General features: G+C 42.4%; 1 protein-coding gene across 1 annotated transcript in view; it reads right to left on the reverse strand.

Moving 5' to 3' along the window:
- Positions 1–8,891, reverse strand: part of SUSD4 (sushi domain containing 4) — a gene marked incomplete at its 5' end in the record, with an annotated part of 30,789 nt that extends 21,898 nt beyond the window's left edge. The window contains 3 exons of the mRNA XM_010146909.1: positions 906–1,085; positions 8,445–8,657; positions 8,802–8,891. Of these exons, the coding sequence (XP_010145211.1) occupies positions 906–1,085; positions 8,445–8,657; positions 8,802–8,891 (483 nt within the window). The remainder of the gene's footprint in view (positions 1–905; positions 1,086–8,444; positions 8,658–8,801) is intronic.
- Positions 8,892–11,623: the final 2,732 nt, after the last annotated feature.

Raw genomic sequence — 11,623 nt, forward strand, 5'->3', positions numbered from 1 at the left:
TTCACTCCTGAGAGGTGTCCCTGCTCCACTGCCTGCTCGCCCCGACTCTGCAAACTGATGTGACAGTGTGTCTACAGAGAACTGTCAGCTTTAGGGGGTGACAGATGGGTTTGAGGGAAGTTAATACCAACCCAGTCTTCTCCTTAGCACAGTTAAAAGTTCTTGATGCTGTTCAGCTGGTCAAGCTTGCTACCAAGACGTGAACTGGTTAAAGCCTAGCCAATGGTACCAACAAGTGCATGTTCGAAACGTAAAGGTAACAGCAGCCCAGGGTTATTGAATTTCCATTCACTAAAGCTGGCTTACCCCAGCCATTTCTCCCAGCCTAAGCGAAGCTGGGATCCCATGCAACTAATACTACTAGTTTTATGGCTAGTAGCTTTTCTGGATAAACTCATTCCTGTGCACCCCCTGAATTTTCAGTCAATACCTATGGGTTTCATGGACTGTGAGCATGATTGACAACTCTGCTGAAAACTGACAGAAAAACAGTTTCCAGTTTCTCCGCTCTACCCCTGCCCTCTGCACAAGGCAAGGAAAGGTAAATTGCAGCTAGAAGCGTAAATTCCTCCAGAAAGATCAGATCTGCCCATCAGATCTTTTGCTGTAATCCTGATTTTTTTACTTAAATGCAATGTATCTATGACATATTTTAGCCTAGTGTCTAAATATTTAATATTTAAAGCAGTATTTTACATATGGGTATATTCAGAAAGGGTCATGTTCTTTCCTGCAGTGAGCAATGGGGAGGAGAAGTCAAAAAAAACTTAGCAGCAGCAGCACTATTCAAATACTGTACAGTGGGGCTTATCAGATCACTGACATCCTTACAACTGTAGCAAAAATATTGGCAAACTATCACAAGGTGCATGAGCTATAAAACAGGATGTGCTGGTGTACTAAACCTTGACAAATGGGCAGATTATCCCATGTTCCATCGTCTTGACATATTGAAACCATGTTGTCTAAGTCAGGGTAACGGATCTGGAATCCTTCATGACAGCTGATTATTAACTTATCGCCCGTCCTGTATGTCTTGTTATGAATCTCTGCATCTTCAACATGTGGAACAAGGCAATCTGTGACTTCATGAAAAAAAAATAGTAGCTTAATTAAAAAAACATGGGTAGCTATTCAATAATCAAGCTCTTAAGCAAAAGACATCAGTTAATTTAAGTGCTCTGCTTAAACCATTTAGAAAATACATGCATTTTGGTAAATACATCGTTTCCCTAGTTAACCATCGGTTACAAAGTCTACAGCACTGTAGTAGAAGCTGACATGCTACCGTAATGGATCATTCCCCCAGACTTTTTTAAACAAACAAAATTAAGAGCGTTTAGGAAGACTGTTTTTAATTTTGTCCTTCCAGTTGTCATGTGTGCGAATTACACTGCACAGTCTGACTCTCCCAAAGTCCCATGCGAAGGCAGACTCTTTGACAGCACTAAGGACAGGACAAAAGGAAAGATAAAATACAGATATGGCATGAGGAACACAGGAAAACTACAGTTTAGCAGCGAGACAGATGAAAATCAGGTACATTTACAAGGGTTTATCCAGCTCCATTCCACAGAGTTCATTATGAGAATGTCTTCACTTTAATCTCATTGATTATGTTTCAAATCCGGTAATTTCATGTGCCTGAATTCATATGCCTTTAGAGGGCGTGATTTTTAAGGCTCTGAGCAGCATCTCAAATGCTTGTAGAAGATCCTCAGCAAGTGAAATGACTGCAGACCTCCAGAGATGTTCAGTCATGGGCTCGATTACCTGTCTGTGATCGGACAGTCATACAGCTCACTGTATATACCAGTGACAAAGACACCAAAACACAAACCCCAGAAGACTAAAAAATGAAAGATGTTGTAGAAAGTGGAAGGAAGGGCTGAGGCAAGTTAAAAACACTTCTGCTGATACTGAATAATTAAGAAATGAGCCAAGAGGCTATGAAGGAATAGTCCAGGTGACTCAAAGTTCATTTTCCTCATACACGCAAAATCAAATTAAACAGAAGAGAGGAAGAGATTAAATATTGGGAAAATATAAGCAAAATTATCTGTTTGTCTGCCAGCAGGCAATTAATGACAGAGATGGTGATAAAAGTTTCCAGGCATCAAAACCAACAAAGTATTTCAAATAAAAGCAAGACAGTAAAAATATTATAAGCCTGTTTTATGCCCTTTTTTTTTTCAAACACTTCTACCACAAGAGACAATTATCTTCATTTAGGAATGCAATCTTTATTTAAAAAAAAAAAAAAGTTTCAAAAGTCCCTTGAGACTTGCATAAAAGAGAAAGTTTCTGCCATTTTCATGGGCAATTCTTGCTAAAGAGGAAGAGGCAACTCTAAATTTGTATTTAGCAATTAATTGTGAGCATGCACAGAGTAAAGCGATAGCAACAGCTTGCTTGTTTGCCTAGAAACACAACTAGAAAGAAGATAAACTGCCATTTAGCATAGCATGCACAAACTACTAACAGCAAATGTATTTATTTATTTCAGCAAACCAGGGGATCTGTTATTCTGAGACTCCATCACTAAATTTGACTAACATAATGCTTCCCCAGTTAAAGCATATTTTCCTTAGTACCTTCCCATCACAGGGATGTTTTCTAAAATACATTGGACTTAGCTAACTCCTAGTCTGGGGCCTGGACATATTATTAGTCAAAAAATTCCCCCATTTCTCTTGTTCCTTTTAGCTCCCTAGCTGGTGCTGCAGGTACCTTCTGCTTCCTGTAGCAGGAAGGGCTGGCAGTCTGCCAGGCAGCCTGAAAACCTGCAGCAAGGAGCTTTATTAGAATTTATTCATTTCTAAATTCCCAAGTCTGGGGGATGCGTACCCTAACAGAAGGTTATAAAATGCACTGGGCTGAGGATGCAGACATCACCTCCAAAGGCTGAACAAGTGTCTCTCTCTGTGGCAAGTTAATCAGCAGAGGAGACAGCAGAGGATGCTCCGTTAAGAAATGCCTTACGCCAAGCCTTGAATGCTGTCACGAAGAGGCTGCCCCAGGCACCCTCGAGGATGGAATGAAATAGACGGGGATCCTGCTCCGCGGCCATGCAGGAGGAGGTCGGAGATGGATGCCAGAAGATAATATCAGTGAATAGCTCACTCTCTTGGCGTAACAGCTTTCTGTTGCTATACAAATAAGAGAGGTATGTATACATACCCTGCAGGAAAAGACAAGATTTCACTTTCAAAGCGGGGAAATTGATTCTGTAACAATGATCTATTACAGCGACTTCATCCCCATTATTCCAAGTAACAGCTAGAGATCGAATCATTTTAATCGGCTAGATGTTGGCAGAGAACGGTGATAAGTTGCTCACTGTAGCATCCTTCCCCTGCGAGATCCTGGCTGACTTTGATAACAGGCCTATTACAATCCCCGGCTAAACCAACGGGCCACAGTATTACAGCTCTTTTTCCTGATGCCTTGCGAGCAAGGGCTTTCCCACTGGCTGAATTCAGAGTGTTTAGCACTCAGTCAGTCATACATTGCAGTAGCCTCCTCTCCGCAAACAGCTGGATTAGCTGGCATAAATTCTGTTTGGAAAAGCTGAGTATAAGTGACTGGATTTTAAAATGTCCTGTCCTAGAAAATAAACTGCTTTATTCTAAGTACTTTTCAGCAAATCCGTGGAAGCTGCTAAACTATTTAAGGGAATACATGGTCTTTAACCATCCTCGAAGAGCAATGGCTATGACATACACGCCTTTCTGGCAGTTTTACATGATCTGCTTAGATCTACCATGTCAATATTAAAACGGGTCAGCCCACAAAATGCCCTAGGTAGTCACACATTTCTTATCTTGCAGAGGCACAAAGAGGTGGGGTGCAGCCGGCAGGCCCGACAGCCTGACCTAACTTTCATGCAGATGCAGCTTTGCACATCAGGAGTTCTTGACTTTAACAAACCAACCTGTGTTGCCCATCACAGGAAGAGTAAAATTTGTTAAAGCCTATAGTTATAGAGATTTATAGTTTATGTGCAAACCGTGCATGATCTCTCAGAACTGTTTCTTCCAGGCCACAAAGAAGGAGGACCACCCTTCCTCCTCCCAAGAGCACCTGGACCATACAGACAACCCAGAAGGAAGGCAAGACCTGGAAACTATGGAGAGAGCCACACCATCCATGGGTACCAGCTGGCTCGGCACGGCTTGTGTCTATGGCAGGTGAACTCTTACCCCCCAAAAAATTGGCACTGGTCCATGCTAATCCAGAAGGTGCCTGTAGGAATTGCTTGGGCAGTACTACCTGACATTGGCCAAGACCATGTCAGGGACCTTTCCAACACTGTCATAGTATGAGCAATTGAAGAACAGTGCCTTGGCCCGCGCTCTGGCACTGGTTTTTTACTGGTCTGTATGTAAACTCAAAGGCAGAGGTCCAGTGCTGCTAAGTATCTCACTGTGGAGTGGTCTCTGAATTAGCCTTGACTACATCTAGACACAACACTGACAGACTGGAACAGAGAGGAACAGGGAGAAAGGATGAAAGGAACGTCATGAAGAATGGGTTGAATGCAGGGACAGCTTATCTGGACCCTGTGCTCTTAAAAGTAAACATTGGAGATTGATATTGTCTCTTGGTTTTTAGTAGTGTTAAATCCATAGTACTGTGTTAGTAGGATAGTTCTGTGGCAAACACAGTATTTCAGTGCATATTAAATAACGCTTTCTCTTTATTGTCTTTGCTTGTATTACAACAGTGCACAGAGACTTCACCTAAGATCTGTGGCCACTGTGCTTAGCACAGGTTACAAACGTCATATAATGCTTGGAACCAAGCTTAAGGATTGACAGACACTGGGCAAGACGGATAAGAGATGGAGAACTAAAAATACTGCAGTCATCTCACAGATCCAGAGACAAAGGCAGAGAAAAATGAGTGCTAAATGTCATACAGAAAAAAGTGTAGCCAAACTATGTACTAGTCCACTACTTTTACTGCAGGTTTATCATCCCTGTCACTGGGAGAATGAGGCACTGAGGACAGCTCGGAGGTGCCTGGCTGCAGAAGCACTGGGACAGAAGGGTACGGCCCTTCGCTTGGTTGCCATTCCTCCCGTACACTGTAAATTCAGATTCAATCGCATAGGAAAGAGGTAGCATTTGTTCCAAGTAGGGCAGCAGTCTCAGCAGCCACATTATCACAGTGGGAGAAGATTAGATTAAAGTGTGAACAACATGACATATTGCTCTTAAACAGTAAATACAAAATTCCTACCTTAGAGCTTTGGTTTTATGTGCATAACCGTATTAGAATTGATGGAAGTTACAGTCACAACATGCTGTAGATCAACATGAGAACATAACTCTAAGCACACAGATTTTTGACAGGGCATTTAGTGGGCACCTAGTCATGCAACTTCATTCTCATACTGACACTTAGCATCTCCTGTCTCCTAACGAGAAATGACAGACCTATAAAATCAAATTGATTGGATGAAGAGCTCCAGGCAAATGTATTAGTTTTAAAATCAATTACATTCTGAAAAGGGTTGCTTTGCTTCCTTTGGTAATTAGCATTCATTTGTGATTAGAGACTGTTCTAAAAATTAGAGATTGTTCTAAACACATAACGACAATTAAATGTACATAACATATAGACATAAAATGATATGTAACCATCCTTAGTTGACTCCAAACTTATGAGATTAACTTAAAATGAACTGCAGTATTGAGTGGTTTAGTGTTCAAGCTCAGCTGGCAGTATCTGACATTTATATATACTGGGATGAGAGGCATCTGTAGCATATGATAGCAAACATGGCAATCAGCCCCTGCCTGAAGTGGGTAAATGCAATATAAAGTTCATTTTGCCTTGTGATAGCTAATGATGAATGGTAAAACGTTAACTTCTTACTCCTCCAGTAGTTGGTACAAATTTCGAATTTCTTTTTATATATCATTACAGGATTTCTGCAATGAGAGCTTTTATGTATGTCATTAGCCAGCTGAGAATTACAAACCCTGTTATAATTCCTCTTTAACTGCTCTCCAGATGTGCCACATTCCTACACCACCCATATCCCTGTCGTACTCCTCCCTCATGACTGCTCCCAGTACACCAACGGATCACTTTACAAAGTACTTCGGCAAATGCTTAGGTCTCATGGATCACCACTGAACCTTTGCTTAGTATTTCTTCAGAATCCTTGGTTGTATTGTGCACTGGAATGAAAGATCTATTGTAATCTATTTTTTTTTTCCAATTGCTAAACCCTAGGATTGTTCTAATAATACCTGAGGTATGATTACACCGTTAATCAGGAAAGTACTGAAGCACTTGCTTCACTAACTCCTAAATCAGGGTCCTACTCTTCAGTCTAAACAACAAAAAGCATTTTTGTGTATGCCTAATTCTGAGCACAGAACTTTAACAAGACTAATCACATAATTACCGTTATGCTCAAACTTAAGTGCTGTGCTTGAGCAGAGCATTGCCTTGCAATCCTTTTTAAGTGTTCTGTGCTGCAAAGTAATGATTATCTCTTAAGCAACTGTTGTCACATCATCCATCACATTCTCATCTTCCAGTTCCTTTCTTTTTAAAACACACCCGGCTGGAGTGCTGATCACACTGGCATCAGTGGCAGTTTTGCTGTTGATGGCATTGTGATCAGAACCTTCCTCCACAGGTTTCCACTGGACTGGGGGGTGTCTGGGAAGAGGTTTGAATATTCAATAAAACATGTTAATGCTTATTTTAACAGCTGCAGTGGATGATACAGGTACTATTTCAAAGATGCACACCAAAATTCCTAGAAGTTACCTTCAGTGGTTAAGAAAACAGATTTTCCAGGCTTTATAGCTTTTTCTGGTAGTTCGAATATGCAGTTCAGACATATGCTGCTGTTGCTCTGTGTGTATTTTTTTCTTAAATAACCATGAGATGAGACAAGGGCATTTGTGAAAGGTGGCTGTGACAGGAGAGGGTGTGAATTTCATACACCATTTTTAAAGGCATCAGGTTGTTTCTCTAAAGCTGCCCCATGCCATCATTATGGCCAGGTGTTATTGGCCCCCACTGCTTTGACACGTCAGCTGTCATCCCAGTGCACACCCTGAGACAGCTCATGACTGTGCCCCTCACGACCTCACACACGTCCCGGAGTCCATATTTTACTGAGACCTCTCCTGCCAACAGGGCAGCTACCTGAGAGGCCACGGACTACTTAGCAACTGCCTCTGGCTACTCGCCCCAGCATCTCCTGCACCACTTTCACACAGCCCTCTGTTTAGGGTTTTTCCCTTCATGTCTATCTCCTGAGCACGATCCTCCCAGGCCTGGCTTGTTCCTGTTGGGGCACATCCCTTCATGCAGCCCTGTCCCAGCACAGGATTCTCATACCCCCCACACCCAGCCACATGAACAAGTACTTGCAGTTTTTAGACATGCTGAGTGATGCATGGTCCTATGTGGTAGGTGTTTTTATGAGACACATAAGTCTCTGACTACTTTTGAATATCCATATATTTATCCCATTTTAAATGATGGAAGGCGTCCTGAAATCGAATTTATCTTGCTCCACCTTGAAGGCAACAAGGCAATGGCTAATGACTTCAGTTCAGAAGACACAGTACTAAAATCTACACACTTGATTTAACTAATGCTATTCCTGTCTCTTGATTTTAATAGTTCTTTTGACCAAAAATAAATAAATAAAAAGAACAAGTTATAGCTTTAATATACTTCGTGAAATAAATTGGTTTTTGCAGCTTGGATGTATTTTTGGCCAACATTTACATTTATGTTGTTCAAATTAATTCTGCCTCTATCTAACTCCTAGAAGAAGAAAGTAATTTAATGTCCTAATTATTTAAAACAAAATACAATTTCAAAAATGCAATACAATAAAAATAAATTGGTTTATACCATAATAGTCTGAATTATCTCAAAGTAAACTTCTGCTGTGACTTTAAACTTCTGCAGTCCAGCCATATTTGATTTTCCAACCTGAATCACGCACACGTCGTAAAATACAATTGTTTAAAACTTCTGATTAGCAGCAGCAGTAGCAGCACTGGAAATTCATTATATTTTCCTCGTAAGATATTACAGGAAAGAGCATTAGGTGGATAGCTTCAATAAATAGTTACAAACACTTTACTGATAGTGGAGGTTGTTTTTCCTCTCTGCATCAATTTGTAACTAGGTAAAAGGAGAAACGTATTATATGTTTTCCTTCAGATTTCTTTATGTCCCTTTCAACACATGCACACAAGCACAGCCTCTCACGGTATAAATTTAATTGACAAATGGGGATGATGGATGGGATGGATGGGAAACTAAAAAATGTATCAAATAAGATGCGGTGAAATGGACGCCAGTTTTTTGTGTTTTGTGCTGAGACACAGGAACATGGTACATGGACAAGTGAAAAGAACTGACACTAGTGAAGTGTTTTAAGAAAACTGACTTACCTTCTTGTAGGCACACAGGTTTATCACTGGGTTTCCAGCTCAGGGAGCCATTAAAGTGTCTCACACAAAGTTTTTTGGAAGTACCATTAAGCCTGTATCCTTCTTGGCAATGAAACCGGACTACCACGCTTTCAAAGAAAACACCTGCACTGGGTGTCTTGTATCCATGCTCAGGAGCTCCAGGATCAGCACAGGCATGTAGGTCATCAAACCCTATGTCAGACAAAGATACAATCAGACGGTGTTCATTTACCCCCCCATGCAGCCATAGTCTTGCTTTTTTTAGTTTTTTTCCATTTGACATTTAATTTTCATGGGGGCCTCACATCATCCATCAATGACCACCAGCAACCCTACTTGCGTACCGGGTACTCCGGAGAGGACCAGCCTCCTCTTGCTGTGCAGCTACTGAGGAAGCAAAGTCAACCACACTCCGCAGCAGCTGACCTGTACAAAAATGAAGCACTTGACCCAACCTACCTGTGGGGATTGCACAGTAAGGTATCTGTAATTACTCGTGAGGACTATGGGATTTTGGAGGTCTGGTGCAGTCACTGGAAAGAATAATAATGTGTCAGAAGCTGAGAGGAAGAGGAAATAAAGAAAAGGGCATGAAGCTTAATTGCTATCCAAAAACATAGTAACCAAAACAGAAGATGAGCTGTGCAGGGAGATTATGAGCTGGGAGGGAGCTGGATCAGAGGCAAAAGGGACACAGGATGTGTCCCTTTTGGGTGTATGTGATCCCCTTATCACGTTGGCTTGGCAGCCCTATCAGACTCTTAGAATGCTGTTGCGGGAGCGCTGTATTACTGCACTGACGCCAGAAGGGAGACTGTAAAGCCCTTTACTTCCACAAAATTAACTGTAAAAATAACAAACAAAACCCCAACAGTTGCAATCATAAAATGTGACTGTTTATCACTTTATCAAACTCATTTCAACGTCATTTGCATAAAATGAAGCTTTTCTATTACTGCGAAGCAACAAAGGTTTAGTGCAGCACTGTACAAGCCCTGCATACAGAAAGAGCAAATAGCTTTGCAACAGCAACAGCAAGAGGGCAATTAATGCCGGTGGGAGGGATCCCTGGGAAATTTGAAAATCATCGCCGTGTACCTTTAACGTTTTGAGTTTAAAAGAACAGTATCAGAGAGCCTCTGCTGCATCCTGCACGTTAAGCATGATGTGCTTCCGCAGTACAGTCAGAGAGAAGGAAGACATGACAGCAGACTTCACCATAAACCTCCCTTTCCTGAGGCTAATTCATTCCCTCCACCGAAGGGTTCACTCTGACGCCGTGGCTGCCAAGTGGAGAGCGCTGAAGGTGGTAAGGGGCTCTTGCCCTGGAACGCTGAGTTTCTCCCTTCAGTCCCCTGGCTGCAGGCTGCCAGCGCGGCACAGGAGCAGCACACGCCGAACCACGGCGTTGTACGCCCAATTCCCTGTCCCTGCTAGCAGAGGCCAGGCACACCGTGGGGTCACCGGAGAGGACTGGGTTTTCCTCACTCCGTACATGGCTGATTTGATGGGAGTCCAGGTCACAGCGCTGAACTCCTCCACCAACCTACAGTTTCCAGAAGGTGACCTGATGGCCAGAACAACCCTGTGCCATCACCTACACCCAGCGCTCCGCTAGCTGGGGCGCTTCACTTAATAGCGTCCCTTCTCTTTGCGCCGCTGAAGCCTCTGCCCCTCTGCAGCGCTCCGCTAGCTGGGGCGCTCCACTTAATAGTGTCCCTTCTCTTTGCGCCGCTGAAGCGGCACACGAGCAGCGGAGCATCTGCTCTCTTGCGGTTTTACTCCTCCATCCGGTGAAGTTTATCGTGAGAACTGAAGGGTCAGAGCAGCAGCCAAGCCAAACAAATCTCTGAACCTCACACCCATACATCTACCCCTGGTGCAAACTGCCCCAAGACACTCTATCACTTGCTAACATGACAAAAGAGGAGAAATACGGTCGTTATGTCCATGGGATTACACACGATGGGCCATACTTAATACTAGAGAAGGGCTGTCCATTTTTACTGGAGATTAAAAAGAAGCTTCTTACACTTCAGGCAGCAACTCCACATCCTTCAATAAAGACAGTGATGATCTTAATTATTTTCCATTAAACCAAGGGATAACATGACATTTAGCTCAATTTTGTTACTTTGGTAACCTCAGAATTTGCAGTCAGGCAAGGAATATTATAACCCACGTTGAAATACGTGTCCTTTCTTACTAGCTGCATCAGGGAAAAGTACACAACAGCCTACTGCTATGTCTCTGCAACAACAGAAAAAAAAGTAAGGTGCTGAGGTCACATATAATTTGCCTGGTAAAAAAAATGAGCCAAGCTCGTTTCTCAGTTTTCATTAAGTCAAATATGCAAAGTAAGAGATTTCAGGACTGCCAGCACAAAACCCAACACAGAAGGCAAGAATGTTATTTTCCCTGGTGCAGCCTAATTCTGTGACCCTACTGCCACTTTTCTGGTGACCTTTCACAAGCAAAGGTTTTCGTTCCTCCTAGGGATCGTTCAGCAGTAAGTTGGTCTCTTAGGTTCTTTTTTTCAAGCGCTGTTTGTGAGCAGAAAAATCTATCCCCGAGGGCAATTCCCAACAAGGAACTAGAACACGAATGGAAGAAATGAATTATGTACCCTCTAGTTTCTACAAAGCCAGTAGCCAGCTGTTACGCTGCTACTGAATAAGAGATGACACATGGAATCAGCACAGAATCACTGCTTCCATGCAGCATTTCCACTGCTTGTTCCTGAAGCAAGAAAGAAGGAAAAAGATTCATGGAATAGCAGTTAGGCAGATTATACATGCAATACAGTAACTTCTCATGGTTAGAACATAAAGCAAATAAAACCTCACCCCATGTTTTTTTCCATAGATACCAACAGTAGACTTGGCCCAAATCTCAGTCCTACTAAAATCAGCAGAAGTCATTTGTATGGCAAGCTTCTTTCTGAAGATGTATACAATCCAGGCACAAAGCAGTGAAGCCAGCACTTGCCACACTGCAGGTGTTTTGAAGGGGCCACTGCAACCCAGAGAAGCTTGGAACTGCTCTGATTTTCACCAGGGTTGCTCCTCTCATGCACAAGAGGTGTGCTGAAATACTTTTCAACAGCTTATTTAGCTGAGATCTAAGTCCATCAGCCTATTCCAATTTAAGCATGAAAA

Source organism: Eurypyga helias, unplaced genomic scaffold, assembly GCF_000690775.1.
Source record: "Eurypyga helias isolate BGI_N326 unplaced genomic scaffold, ASM69077v1 scaffold27092, whole genome shotgun sequence".
NCBI lineage: Eukaryota > Metazoa > Chordata > Aves > Eurypygiformes > Eurypygidae > Eurypyga > Eurypyga helias.